General features: G+C 42.2%; 1 protein-coding gene across 2 annotated transcripts in view; it reads right to left on the reverse strand.

Annotated features, from left to right (window-relative positions):
• The window catches only part of CSK (C-terminal Src kinase), a 624,490-nt gene that overhangs the window by 120,847 nt on the left and 488,130 nt on the right, over nt 1-15,513 (reverse strand). For both annotated transcript variants that reach the window (XM_086959340.1, XM_086959339.1), the window contains exon 9: nt 10,818-10,883. In XM_086959340.1, the coding sequence (XP_086815466.1) occupies nt 10,818-10,883 (66 nt within the window). The remainder of the gene's footprint in view (nt 1-10,817; nt 10,884-15,513) is intronic.

Consider the following 15,513-nt stretch of genomic DNA (forward strand, 5'->3'; position numbering starts at 1 on the left):
AACTGGAAGGAGGCACTTCAGGCTCACCAGACCCACACATGGAGGAGTCCAGCAGCACCAGCAGATTTGCAGGAAGTTTTTTGTGTCCCTGAGACTTCTTAACAGGAGGCAAGCTCTACTCAAACCCTTGGAGATCTTCAAGCAGGAGACACAGCACACAGCAAAGTCCTTCTCCTTTCATTCGCAGAAACAGCTACTGCAGGCCACCCCCAAAGGGGCATTACTTCTCCTCGGTTTCTCCAGCTCTTCTTCTTGGCAAATGTTACTCTTGATTCCAGAAGTAGTCTTAAGTTCTGGGGTTTTAGGTCGAATAGTTATACCTCAAAATGTTTATGTTGTCTTTGTGCAAGATCCTCGGAGCCCACTGCAAACCATTTCGGTCCTCACAGGGGGTGGAGACAGCATTGTGCAAGGGAGACAGGCCCTACTCCGCTACAAGGAAAATTTCCTCCCACAACACATTTCAGCCAGGGTCTATTCAGCCCAGCTCTGAGTCACCCAGGAAGGGCCAGGAACACCTCAACCCCCTACAATGAATGCACAGGTCCAGCAACTGTCACTCCAAAACCAGACAGTCAATACACAAACAGGCAGAGGCCCCAGAATGGTTAAACAAGAAAATGCCTACTTTCTAAAAATGCCATTTTCACACAATTTAAAAGCCATCTTTACTAAAATATGTGTTATTTAATTCTAAGTTCAGGGAGCATAAATGCTATTTTTGTATCTTGTTCCAAAGGGAAGTTATATTTATAGGATGTTACAAATAAACTCTCTTTCTGTCCTATGGGGCAAGATAGCCTTTCAATAGTGAAAAATTAAATGGGCAGTATTTCACTATCAGGACATGTCACACACACACACACACACACACCAGTACATGTCCTACCTTTCACATACACTGCACCCTGCCCTGGAGGGTACCTTGGGCCTACCATAAGGGTGCCCTACATGTAGGAAAAGTGAAGGTTAGGGCCTGGCAATTGGGTGCATTTGCCAAGTCGACATGTCAGCGAACAAACTGCGCACAGACACTGCAGTGGCAGGTCTGAGATACATTTTCAGGGCTACTCATGTGGGTGGCACAATCAGTGCTGTATTCCCACTAGTAGTATTTGATTTGCAGGCCCTGGCACACTCAGTGCAATTTACTAGGAGCTTACCAGGAAATCAAATATGCCAATCATGGATAACCAATCATGTTCACAATTTACACAGAGAGCATATACACTTTAGCACTGATTAGCAGTGGTAAAGTGCCTGTAGTCCTAAAACCAACAACAGGTCAAGAAAAAAATAGGGAGGAAGAAGCAAAATGTTTGGGGATAACCCTGCAAAAAGGGCCAAGTCCAACAAGGAGAATATGACAGCACCTTCAAACGCACCAACATCTATCTCATTATTGCAGCATGCCTCTATGATGATCTTTGTGTCGTCGCACAATGCAAGGAGGAGTGTCTTGACGTGGAATGTCTATCAGCAAGTGTCTCAACAGTTGGTGCATCGAATGAAGTCTTCAATGCAAAAAGATTTCTGGGGATAGTGGCTTTCTCCTTCAATAAATGTGCCTCCGCATCGAAGTTGAACCTGCAACAATACTTACTTTTGAGGGCAAACAAGATGATATGGGTGCCAAACCATGCACTGAAATGTAAGACATCAAGCGGTCACCATGTGGTCTGGTCCAAATGGCAGTGAAGGTGATCCCATGTTATCCTTAGGTCGCCACCTGTGGGAGCCTTTTAACAGAAAGGGTTAGGTCTCACTAGAAGGGGCAAGTTAATTGAGTTATTGAAGTTTAACCTCAATTGGATCTACTTTTTGTCTTTTAGGGTTCTTATAGATTTTTACAAAGGAGGGGCACGAAAAAGGCGGAACAGCTTCAAATTAAGTCAAATACATTTTGAATCTAGGGTAAAAATCTTTTTTAATTTTTATTTTTTAAAACCAAAAAAGTGTTGTGAGCTCATATTTTCCCACTATGCTGACAGAACAGTCTGTGAGGTAACTGCCAGTACAAGGCATGCATGGATAGGGAAGGTACCATCTTCTTAAAATGACAGTGCATATATTCACTCCTCTAGTCAGTAAAGCAGTTTGGACCAGCCATATGCAGACTATCAGTGACTAGACTTATTGCAAGCAGCCACTTATCCCACTTGGTGTTTCATGTACTACCCAATGTGGCATGGGTATGCCTAGACTTGGTTCTCATGCTTACTGTGTCACTGGAACCAAGCCGTACCAGGCTGATGAGCCCATAACTACCACGAAACCGGTCCTGGGGTGCTTGTGAGGAACAGGGTCAAGATTGATGTGCATATGTCTGGGTACAAACTGAGGTGGCATGGTGAGCAAAAGAACGACGCTGGCATGGTGAGCAAAAGAACGATGGGTTGGAGTGCTACTCGAGCGATTGCTAGTGGTTAGACTTAATGCAAGTAGCCTCCCATCACCTTTTTGTGTGTTTTATGTACCGTTCAAAGTAGCAAGGGTCTGCCCAAACACGGGTCCCATGCTTAATGTGTCACTGGAAACAAGCTGCACCCAGCTGATAGCCGTAAACTAGGGAGAAACTGATCCTTGGTTGCTTTTGTTCCGGTTCAGAGAAGACCTGGCTTGGCAGTTCAGGCTGTTCCCATGAGGAATAGGGATAGGACTGATTTCCATATGGCTGAGTCAAACTGAGGTGGCATGGTGAGCAAGCTAAAGAACAATGGGTTGGAGTGCGACCCAGTGCTATTTCCAGTGGTTAGACTTATTGCAAGCAGCCTCCCATCACCTTTTGTGTGTTTAAATTACTCTGAATTCCCAGAATGTACAATTAATTTAATTTGAAGTCATACGAATCTTACGCACTCAGATGAAGAAAGAAAAAGTTATGCTTGGTTTCTCCATCAAGAGAGGTAACTCCAGGCGCCATAGTGGCCAAACCAGCTCTTCTTCTTGGCAAATGTTACTCTTGATTCCAGAAGTAGTCTTAAGTTCTGGGGTTTTAGGTCGAATAGTTATACCTCAAAATGTTTATGTTGTCTTTGTGCAAGATCCTCGGAGCCCACTGCAAACCATTTCGGTCCTCACAGGGGGTGGAGACAGCATTGTGCAAGGGAGACAGGCCCTACTCCGCTACAAGGAAAATTTCCTCCCACAACACATTTCAGCCAGGGTCTATTCAGCCCAGCTCTGAGTCACCCAGGAAGGGCCAGGAACACCTCAACCCCCTACAATGAATGCACAGGTCCAGCAACTGTCACTCCAAAACCAGACAGTCAATACACAAACAGGCAGAGGCCCCAGAATGGTTAAACAAGAAAATGCCTACTTTCTAAAAATGCCATTTTCACACAATTTAAAAGCCATCTTTACTAAAATATGTGTTATTTAATTCTAAGTTCAGGGAGCATAAATGCTATTTTTGTATCTTGTTCCAAAGGGAAGTTATATTTATAGGATGTTACAAATAAACTCTCTTTCTGTCCTATGGGGCAAGATAGCCTTTCAATAGTGAAAAATTAAATGGGCAGTATTTCACTATCAGGACATGTCACACACACACACACACACACACCAGTACATGTCCTACCTTTCACATACACTGCACCCTGCCCTGGAGGGTACCTTGGGCCTACCATAAGGGTGCCCTACATGTAGGAAAAGTGAAGGTTAGGGCCTGGCAATTGGGTGCATTTGCCAAGTCGACATGTCAGCGAACAAACTGCGCACAGACACTGCAGTGGCAGGTCTGAGATACATTTTCAGGGCTACTCATGTGGGTGGCACAATCAGTGCTGTATTCCCACTAGTAGTATTTGATTTGCAGGCCCTGGCACACTCAGTGCAATTTACTAGGAGCTTACCAGGAAATCAAATATGCCAATCATGGATAACCAATCATGTTCACAATTTACACAGAGAGCATATACACTTTAGCACTGATTAGCAGTGGTAAAGTGCCTGTAGTCCTAAAACCAACAACAGGTCAAGAAAAAAATAGGGAGGAAGAAGCAAAATGTTTGGGGATAACCCTGCAAAAAGGGCCAAGTCCAACAAGGAGAATATGACAGCACCTTCAAACGCACCAACATCTATCTCATTATTGCAGCATGCCTCTATGATGATCTTTGTGTCGTCGCACAATGCAAGGAGGAGTGTCTTGACGTGGAATGTCTATCAGCAAGTGTCTCAACAGTTGGTGCATCGAATGAAGTCTTCAATGCAAAAAGATTTCTGGGGATAGTGGCTTTCTCCTTCAATAAATGTGCCTCCGCATCGAAGTTGAACCTGCAACAATACTTACTTTTGAGGGCAAACAAGATGATATGGGTGCCAAACCATGCACTGAAATGTAAGACATCAAGCGGTCACCATGTGGTCTGGTCCAAATGGCAGTGAAGGTGATCCCATGTTATCCTTAGGTCGCCACCTGTGGGAGCCTTTTAACAGAAAGGGTTAGGTCTCACTAGAAGGGGCAAGTTAATTGAGTTATTGAAGTTTAACCTCAATTGGATCTACTTTTTGTCTTTTAGGGTTCTTATAGATTTTTACAAAGGAGGGGCACGAAAAAGGCGGAACAGCTTCAAATTAAGTCAAATACATTTTGAATCTAGGGTAAAAATCTTTTTTAATTTTTATTTTTTAAAACCAAAAAAGTGTTGTGAGCTCATATTTTCCCACTATGCTGACAGAACAGTCTGTGAGGTAACTGCCAGTACAAGGCATGCATGGATAGGGAAGGTACCATCTTCTTAAAATGACAGTGCATATATTCACTCCTCTAGTCAGTAAAGCAGTTTGGACCAGCCATATGCAGACTATCAGTGACTAGACTTATTGCAAGCAGCCACTTATCCCACTTGGTGTTTCATGTACTACCCAATGTGGCATGGGTATGCCTAGACTTGGTTCTCATGCTTACTGTGTCACTGGAACCAAGCCGTACCAGGCTGATGAGCCCATAACTACCACGAAACCGGTCCTGGGGTGCTTGTGAGGAACAGGGTCAAGATTGATGTGCATATGTCTGGGTACAAACTGAGGTGGCATGGTGAGCAAAAGAACGACGCTGGCATGGTGAGCAAAAGAACGATGGGTTGGAGTGCTACTCGAGCGATTGCTAGTGGTTAGACTTAATGCAAGTAGCCTCCCATCACCTTTTTGTGTGTTTTATGTACCGTTCAAAGTAGCAAGGGTCTGCCCAAACACGGGTCCCATGCTTAATGTGTCACTGGAAACAAGCTGCACCCAGCTGATAGCCGTAAACTAGGGAGAAACTGATCCTTGGTTGCTTTTGTTCCGGTTCAGAGAAGACCTGGCTTGGCAGTTCAGGCTGTTCCCATGAGGAATAGGGATAGGACTGATTTCCATATGGCTGAGTCAAACTGAGGTGGCATGGTGAGCAAGCTAAAGAACAATGGGTTGGAGTGCGACCCAGTGCTATTTCCAGTGGTTAGACTTATTGCAAGCAGCCTCCCATCACCTTTTGTGTGTTTAAATTACTCTGAATTCCCAGAATGTACAATTAATTTAATTTGAAGTCATACGAATCTTACGCACTCAGATGAAGAAAGAAAAAGTTATGCTTGGTTTCTCCATCAAGAGAGGTAACTCCAGGCGCCATAGTGGCCAAACCAGAGTAATGACTACTGTCTTCGACCCATGCTTGTATAGCCGGAACAACTAATCTGGCAGAAGTTCAAATGGTGGCAGCTCCAGGACGTTGCCACACCACTCTACAGATGTCTGGCAGAGGCATAAAGTGCGGTTGTGGCTGCAATTCCACTTGTGGAAAAGGATGACACTTTAGATTTTAATAGACGGCCAGTCTTATGAGTGTCAAAGCGCAATAGTTGCCACAATCCATCTTGCGATCCCTTGCCAAAGGCCATAAAGAGCTGGGGTTATTGTCGAAAAAAGACATAGTATAGTCAATATAGAATTTGAGTCATCTGCAGGCATTCAATGAGTGCACTGCGCTTTCTACGTTTGTAGCAGAGTTCTGAAAGAATGCTGTAAGAATAGATTCACTGAAGGAAAGTCTGAGGACACTTTTGGTATAAAATTTTGATTGGTGTGCAGCAGTACACTATTGGTAAAAATGCAAAAAGGTGGCTTGATGAATGCATAGATTTCATTTACTCTTCTAGTATAAGTGAACCCCAACAGCAAAGCGGTCTTCCATGGTAAAAATCGGATGTACTACTTTAAAAAAAATGTTTTAATTGGCATTTCAATCATTACGGGCCATATGTAGGTGGCCAAATACCGGTCGGTAACGACCGATTTCGGCCGTTACCGATCGGTATTTTGAGTTTCAGATGTAGGTGGCCAAAATATTACCGATTCTGTAAATTTACCGATTCTGTAAATTAAATCGGTAAATTTACAGAATCGGTAATATGGGATGTAGGTTGCACTGAAAACAGTGCCACAGGCCCTTAGGAATTCGTTATTTACCATGAAATACAATTGCATGGTAAATAACGAATTCCTGTGTACATGCACATCTGTGCATGTACACCTGCTCCATGTGACACACATACATGCCCTTAGGGCATGTATGTGGGCCACATGGCACACAAGCCAGAATCAGGGGTGCAACAGGGTGTCAAAGTGACACCCTGTCCCCCTTGACAAATCGGTAATTTTACTGAATCGGTATTTACTGATTCGGTAATTGACATTGATTCCTATGGGCCTCATGGATTTGGTAATTACCGAATCTTACCGATTCGGTAATTGTTACCGAATAATTACCTACATGGCATTTACCGATTTGTAAATACCAAATCGGTAAAATTCGGTATTTACGATTCGGTAAATGCCATTTACCTACATATGGCTCTACATCTTTCCGTACAAATTACAACATTTACAATAACTTTACATAACTCTACTGTATTGCCACACTCTCCCTCCATCCTGGCCTATGTATACCTTACACTAGTACCATAGCACTATACACTATTCGGTGTCAGTTGACTCTCCGTTGCCGTTAAGTATTGCCAGTAGTCTTTAGGTCGTGATTTTGCTGGTAGTTCCTCCTCATATGTGTGTAAAGCGTCTTTACAATAGACCATGTCCTGTATCCATTGGTTGCTCTTGGGTGTATTCTTCCCACCCCAGCACATTGACACTCTGCGCTTGGCCATAAGTAGCGCTATAATACAAAATGTACGCTTTAAGGCTCGTACTCCTTGCACTAGACCTAACAAGCATGTGCGAATATTGCAGTCGATTTGGGTATCTACCATCTTCCCCAATACCCGTGTCACCATCTGCCAATACTCCGATACCCCTCCACAGTACCATGCTAGGTGTATAAAATCTGCCTCTTCTTCTCCACATTTCCTACATCTAGCGTCCGCACGTAGCCCATATTTGAACAGCATCTGTGGGGTGTGATAACTTTGGTGTAGGTACGTGATATGTATCACACGCAAGTTTCCATTTGGGGTCAGCAGGCCTGTAATTATACCCGCCCTGGACCACTCTTCTTCTGTTAATGGTGTGTCTAGACAATCATCCCATCTTTGTATCGCTTTATGTGCTGTGTTTCTTTTCTCCGCCTGTATTGCCGTGTATAGCTTGGAGACTAAGTGTGCAGACTCCGGAGTCGTGACCAGCAGCTGCAGTGTCGACATGATTGGTGGTTCTAGCGGGTGTGTGGGATATAATGCCCTCATCGCCATTTGCAACCTGTAGTAGGTGAATTTGAACAGCATTGACTGATGTGCCACATACGTTAGATAGTCTAGTGTTTTAAATCGTCCCTTGTGATATAGGTCTCCCAAGGTGTCTATTCCGACTTGTCTTAATAGTTCCATCCCTACCTTTTCTTGGGTTACCGAAAGGTCCGGATGATGGTGCAGTGGCAATTCAGGTACATATATAGGAAGCTGCCATTATTCGCCACGCTTCGTTGGTCGCGTCTATGGTGTTTATGCCTTGCCTATGTAATGGGGGTCGCCTGTGTGTGATCACTGCATCTAGTGGAATAGGCTGGGCGTCTCCTTTTTCAATTGCCACATGTGTGATAAAGGGTGTCTTGTGATACCAGAAATGCGCATATTGCACCTGGGCGCATAGGTAGTACAGCAGGAAGTCAGGTACCCTGAACCCTCCCTTCTCGAATGGTAAAGTCAGGGCCTGCAAGTCTATTTGCGCCGTCTTACAAAAATCGGATGTACTACTTACATAGAGATTCAAAGGGTTCGCTCATTAACCTGTTGAGACCAGTATTCAATTCCCATGAAAGAGCTACAGGTCTGATCAAAGGAAAGGCACTGAACAGTTCTTTGAGAAATTCTTTTATAATTCAAGCTGAAAGGAGACCAGGTGTTAGGTAAGTGCATGAATATTGATACAGCCAGCAAACAAACTTTAATAGATGTGTATTTGAGACCAGATTGACCACAGCATAAAAGAAGATACTAGACTGGATGAGAAGAGGATGTAAATAAATCAGATGTAGTTCTGACTCTTGACACCACAGACAAACACACTTCCATTTGCCTTGATAAGTCTTAGTGGTAGAAGATGTACTAGATTGGGCCAAGCTATCTCAGAAGTCGTGTGGGTTGTCTAGAAGTAACTCCAGGTGACCACAAAACATGCTAACAAGCTCAGGGATGCTGGATCATGGTGCAGAATCTGCTAGTACTCTCAACGGCAGATCAGGGGCTTTCCAGAAGATATGGCTAGGGTTTCTGACAGATGGAGGAGACCCATAAACCAAAACTGTTGAGCCCATGCAGGGCCAATCTGCATTAGTTTACAGGTTTTTTCTCTCCACTTTGCTGAACACTAAGGAAGAGGTGACCAGGCAAAAGTTCTTGAACTACAAGATCGAAAATGCACCTGCCATCGTTACTTGAAGAAACTGCCTGCTGAGAAAATACTAGCATTTCCATTTTAAAAGTCTAAATATCTTGAGTACTACTACCTGATGTAATCCTTACTCATGGGATACACTTTTGGATCTGCTGAAAGTATCCGACCACATACTGATTGCCCATGGAAGGTTTTGTTCGGTGACTGAGGACAAAACTTCAGTCTGCAAGGTGTTATCAATAAGATACTTGAGGACATCAACCCCAGTAGAGATTTGAAGATCAGACAAATCTCCTTCACTTTTCTGTATCTATTGAGTGAGGAACTAAGTGAAATTGTTTCTCCTGTGACAGAAAAGCTTTGTCTGATTTTGTATTCAAGATGGTGCCCAGCAATTGAATGGAAGTGGTTGGCAGCATTGAGGCTCAACATGTTGAACAGTTTTGTACAGGCTCCTATGGATCAACTTGCGTTGGATAAACTCTTCCCCTTGACCAGTCAATTATCTAGGTAGTGGAAGGCCTTGTCCCCTTGGAGATGCAGGCAAGCCACCTCTGGTGCCAATGCATTTTGTAAAGATCTTTGATAACATCCTAAATCCAAAAGACAGAGCCTTCAATTATAACAGCATGTGGCTACCTCAAATGTTCTGCACTTGCAACATTTCGTGTGAATATGTGGGTGAAATTAGGTGTCCTGCCTGCCTAAAAAGGTCATAAAATATCCTACTTGAACTCTTGTACAGTTACCATCCTGAAATACTGTTTCTGTAAAAATGTGTTGAGTTGACAAAGGACCAAGATGGGTTGCCATTCCGCTGATTTATTATCTTTTTATCAGGAAAAACCTGGAGCAGAAACCTCACCACTGTTGGGATTTGGAGATGGGCTCAAGGGCCCCCTTTTTTTGACACAGAGACTTTATTTCTGCACACAGGACTTGTAGATTCTGGAGAATGCTTTTCTGCAGTGAAATTTGGGGTGACCTTTGGACAACTAGTCCCAAAACTCAATAGGTCCTACACTTAGAGATTGGATACAATGACCACCCATTGAGAGAGATAAAGGAAAGATTAAGCTGCCCACAAGGTATCGATGGAAAGGCGCCGATTGAGGAACAGAACTTGGAAGCGAGATAGACTGAGGTAACAGAGTCACTACTGATGAGAAGTCTTATTTGCTTTAAGCGTGGAATTCTATCTAGGCTTATGCTTAGATGAGGGAGAGTAAGGTAGCTGTTTTACTGATGGTGGGTAGTAGGGAAGGAAACAGTATGGTGGCCATGGAGTGTAGAACTATGCAAAAGGTAATATGGTTGGCAATTGCCTAAAATGGGCAATAGTAGTCGGTTTCATTTGATCGACCCAACATTTTCTTAGGTAATTTAGCTATTATCTGATATAGATGTTTCACCTTTTGCCTCTTCCGAGAGAAAAATGATTTCCAAGGAATGACGATGTATGATAAGGGCTCTGAGAGGGACTCCTACCATAGAATCTGCAGTTGAAATGTGAAAAACGGATGTTAGTTGGGGGAGGGGAGGTCTGTGCACTTCCAAATCATTGGCTAAAAAGTGGGTAATTTCTAATGAGGTGACAGGGTTACTAAACTTTGAGGTTAGCGTGTTTCTAGAGAGGATTTCCCTGTAAAACTGTTGAAATGTTTCCTGGAGACTCCCAGCTCGACAACTGGGAACAATTAAAGCACGTAAATGTATGAAGGATCCAATACTGGGTAAGTAAATTTAAAAAATAAATACTTCTCAATTTGAATACGTTCTGGAATTCTGCGAATAGACAAAAAATATGAAACTGATATATCAAAGAATATAGAATGATGGAGGACTGCTGCAGCCAACATTTATGACATAAGTTCCTGATTGTAAACCTTGCAAGAAAAAACCAAGTAGCATTTGCAACCATGCATAGAACAAAAAAAAAAATAATAGCATAATATAATGCAAACACAAATTAATCATCAAAGACCGACCTCCAAATTCGCCTTTTCCAATTATTTGCAGCAGTTTTAAGTCTTTCCTGTGGAGAGCCCAACCGCCTACAAAGGTAGATTTAAAGTTAACAATTAGAGAGATGTAGTGAAAATCAAAATTTAGACACAGACCGACAACAATGAGGAAACAAAATGACAAACGATTATGCATGGTATATAAATGAGGTGCAGAAAGTTAAAAATGAGTCCTAAGCTATAAATGATGAGATTTCTGAAAAAAGAAACAATGATAAAAGGAGTGACAGCATGCTCAGATGGGGTAAAATAGGATTCAGTGGTAGAAAGTAGGAGGACAAGAAGCAGAGATAAAACACTGCTGACACCAGACACTGAGCAATAACATATGACTAGGATTAGAGTTCTTTGGCAGCACAGTTTCAACAAGTGAGCTGGATCCTGGGACACATTTTCAAGAAAGAATTAAACATTTTTTAACACATTTTGAAGATAAAATACACAAATTAGAGGCTACATTTTTGTCTTTTCTAAAGCTAGAGAATCCAGTTCATCTATGCAACAGTAGTCAACCTCTGTCCAGGCTCCTAGTTTTAAAGGGAGAAGGATAAGCTGTTCATGAATTAAAACAAAATATCTAGGATTTGCGAACTCGGATTAGAAGAAAATAACTCTTCCAACTCAATCTTGGAGTTTTCCTTGATATTCATAAACAAAGCAGATAAGCAGGCTCATTACAAAGACTAGTTGCAGTAAAAAACATAATAGAAAAGGCATCAAATTAAACCTACGCAAAAAGAATTGTGCAAAAAAAAAAACACGGTGGTGTCACATGTGTAGACAGGCCTTCATATTGCTGCCTAACATATCCCTGAAATGGGATACTTTGCAAGGAGCAGCCATGGATGCCTTTGCCACCCGAGAATGGATCTCAAATTTGGTTGGAAAGCCAGTGAGGTTAGAGTCAAAGTTTACAAATGACTGCTAGGAATTTCGCATGTCTTGTTCTAACAAGATAAAATTTGAGAACTCTCAGCATCCGCTGCATGAAGAGGCTGGAGCAAAAAAGATGGGAAAATAATTGTCCGATTACTATGCACATTTCAAATAACCTTTTAAGGGAAACAGTGAAGAGTTTTCACAATAACTCATTATAGAGAACCAGATTAATGGATTCATCTATGCATTCAGCCTAAATCTTACTCATCGTGTTAGCCTATACTACCTTGACTAGAATGACTACTTTCAACAAGAACCATTGCAAATATGATTTGTGCTAAGTTTGGACACTACGTTCAACTCCTAGCATGTGGGATAGCCTTTTTAAGGTGCTATAGGAAATTATTCCTAGTGGATACTTGAAAGGAAATGCTTCACAAGACATTTGCTCTGGGTACCGACTGCAGCTAAAAGAGGAGGGAAGCTGGAAGCTGATCTAGTCAAATATAAGGGGGCAACCAGAACATCTTCTCATAGAAACAACCTGCTTCTCCAGACTGCACATTATGTGGTATACAAGTACTTAAATAGACTCTTGGCGCTTAGATTCCGGAGGAGGGAGTGTGCCTAAAGATAAAGCAGTTTTATCCAGAGTATAGCCAAGTTTTTATCAGTTTGCGAAAGTGGAGGCGATGGGTTTGGGAGCAACACTGGAATGGAAGTGAGTTCCACAGCCATGCAGCAGAGACAAAGAATGTTTTAAGTCCTGATACAGGGCAATGAAATTATGGAAGCAGGAAATGTCTGGCTAAAGAGGATCTAGTATTTCTGGTAGGAGTGTGAAAGGTAGCTGGCTGTAAACACTAGGCACAGAGATATGAACATCATCATTCTGTATGGGTAGCCATGAATGTTTGGAGAGTTATAGAACCAATATGGCCATCCAAATCTTTTAACTAGTTTGGTGAATACAGACAGAGTTTCCTGTGTTTCATTACAATTGGAATTGGAAGGGAAACCTCCTGTAAATCTGTAGTGACCAGCTAATCTTCCTGATGGAACAGAGTAAATCCAATAAAGAAACAACTTCCAGAACCTCTCTTGCTATATCAATTTGTTGGCTCTTTAATGAACTTAAATGGGAATATTTTTTTACTGTCTATTTTCACAAGCAACCAATAAAATCCGGAAATAGCTGAAGTTGATCCCTTAGTTTTTCAGATGGTTGGAAAGAATCTACATCTATTTAGGGTCTCAATACCCTTGGATAAATGTTGAGAGAAATCCAAGCCACAAACTTGGAACCACTCTGTGCAATATCTCCAACTCATGTATTTTCTTATACCTCGGCAGACGGTAAGATGAAACTATATATTTCCGCCCAGAAGGGTGGGAACAGGTGGCGTTCGGGAACCAACTGCAAGCTGCTAGTGGGCTTTTTGCCTACAGAGCAGACAGTTGCAGACTTCCACACCGGGTACACTGCTTTTTCTAGTTGTAGAAATACTGTTTCTCTAGGAAACAGTATAATTTCTTCAAGATGACAGTCTTTATGGTTTTAGCATCTGACATTGTCCTAAATCTCGTCACCATCATTAGTCACAAAGAAAAACCGGCCTGTAAAAGAGATATCAGAAGTGCACTGAGGTACAGGGATGTTTTTCTTAGTCACAAGGATCCCTCACTACACCATGGCAGTAGCTGTACATAGACTGCTAAATTGTCAGACTTGCCATGCTTATGATCCAATCAGACATCGTCTTATTCTATTTTACAATCACCATAAAATCTTCATCAGTTGTCATAATAAATCCAACTGAGAGGAAGTGAGCTTGGCATGCAAACAGTAATTTAGGCTCTACTTTCCTTAACATGTGGTGGAGAAAATATAGTGACGCAGAGCACCTTTTACGGGGTGCAACAGTACTGTTGGCCTGGGACAGCAGTGGTGTAAGACTCCAATTGCTCTAACTGATTTCCCACAGATGCAGTAATCACGGCTCACAGATGCTTAAAATCCAAAATTATTTTCAAAAGTGAAAAAATAAATGTCAAATGCCTTGTAGTAACTCGCAAACGGTCAAAGATATCCTATTGGCGAATGATATGAAAGAAAATCCCATGATGGAGTAGGAAAAATGACTGGAGGCAGTGAAATCACAAATAAGATGATCTGTAAAGAAAAGATAAATGATGAGGAAACCAAAGGCAGAAAGGAAGAAAAATGTTACTTACCCTGTAAGCATCTGTTAATAGCATGTAGTGCTGTTGCTTTACATGCTCTGCATACTTCTGCCATCTAGTATTGGACTCGAACATTTAGAACTTTTTTTTCTTCAAAGAAGTTTTTGGAGTCACAAGGTGTTGACTCCTCCTATGACTGGTACTGCGCATGATAATCGTTTCCATTGGTAGATCGTTTCCTGCGCTACGGGTGATGATGGAGATGGAACAGGAATAAATAAAAGATGACCTTACAAAAGTGCGTATGAAAGGTAAGGAAAGTATAGGAAATATATACACCTCTAAAAACATATATCTGCAACAACCGAAGGCTTCTAGGGAGGATGGTGGGCAAGTGCATATACAGCACCACAAGCTTCGAAAATGGTAACATTTCCTGTCCAGAGCATGTGCATCTGTAGATACACATGCTGTGCTTAAACGGTAAGCTGCTGTCCCCCAAATCGGAGGCAAGACAGAGGATGATAAAGTGTCCATAGTAAAGTATGGCCCTTTTGGGCCGGTTGACAAGCTAGGACATCCACACAAGTACTATATAGGTTGTAAACTACTCATCACCATGTATTTTTTGACAGGTGGCCACGCCCCCTTTAACACAAATTCGAAGAACTAAATTGAAATAAATAAATAAAAAACATTACAAAAATTGAATTTTTTTTACAAATATATATATATATAAAAAGTATATATATTTAAAAAAACGTATAAAACGTTAAGTTAGGTTTTGTGAATTAAGGCATATAAAATGATACGTCGACGAAATCAAAAGTGCGTAAAATGATCAAGCATGCTGGGGGATTACTAAGAAGTGGTTGTAGTGTGAAATAAGAGTCTACAAACATACCGGGGGCTTGTCTAGCATGTTCACAGAGGATATAAGCCAGCCTTCCAAGGCCAGTGTGCTAGGAAACCCCAGCTTTTTTCCGACGGAGAAAACTCTACCTTTAAGACAACTTTGAAAATGTCTTGCAGTAGCGTGGAAGCTGGACCCCTTGGAGAAACTATAACCGCGATGCTGAAGGAAGCTGCAAACGCGGCAGATGACGCAGCTGAACGCGCTGATCGTGATAAGGAAAATTGCTCTCCAACAACGCTTGAGGATACTATGGCTGAGATGGCGTCGACGCTACTGAATAAAAAGCCGGAGACGGGCATCGCGGAGACTGCGCTGCTGAATATAAACCCTGAGACCGTCGCCGGTGAAGAGGCGGCTGGGCATATTGGTAAAACACCGAACAATACCCCTGATACTACAGACGGTGGTGGAAGACCGGAACCGAGTGAAGAAGATGAGGGTATTTACCTGCAAGAGCCTAAACCAGAGGAAACTAGCGACTGTACAGAGATGGATTCCGGAGAAGAATCTGTAAAAGAGCCAGAGAAGTCAACGGATGCTCAAGAACAAAAGTGGAACGTTGGAAAACAAAAAGTAAGTATGAACCGCGATTTTTCAGCAAACCTTTGGGGCGTTTAAAAGTGTGATGATGAGGCATGTAGTAATGAGGAAGGTTGAGTTCAAAAAAACGTTTTTTCTTTT

This window comes from Lissotriton vulgaris, chromosome 2_2 (assembly GCF_964263255.1).
Source record: "Lissotriton vulgaris chromosome 2_2, aLisVul1.2, whole genome shotgun sequence".
In the NCBI taxonomy this organism is placed as follows: domain Eukaryota; kingdom Metazoa; phylum Chordata; class Amphibia; order Caudata; family Salamandridae; genus Lissotriton; species Lissotriton vulgaris.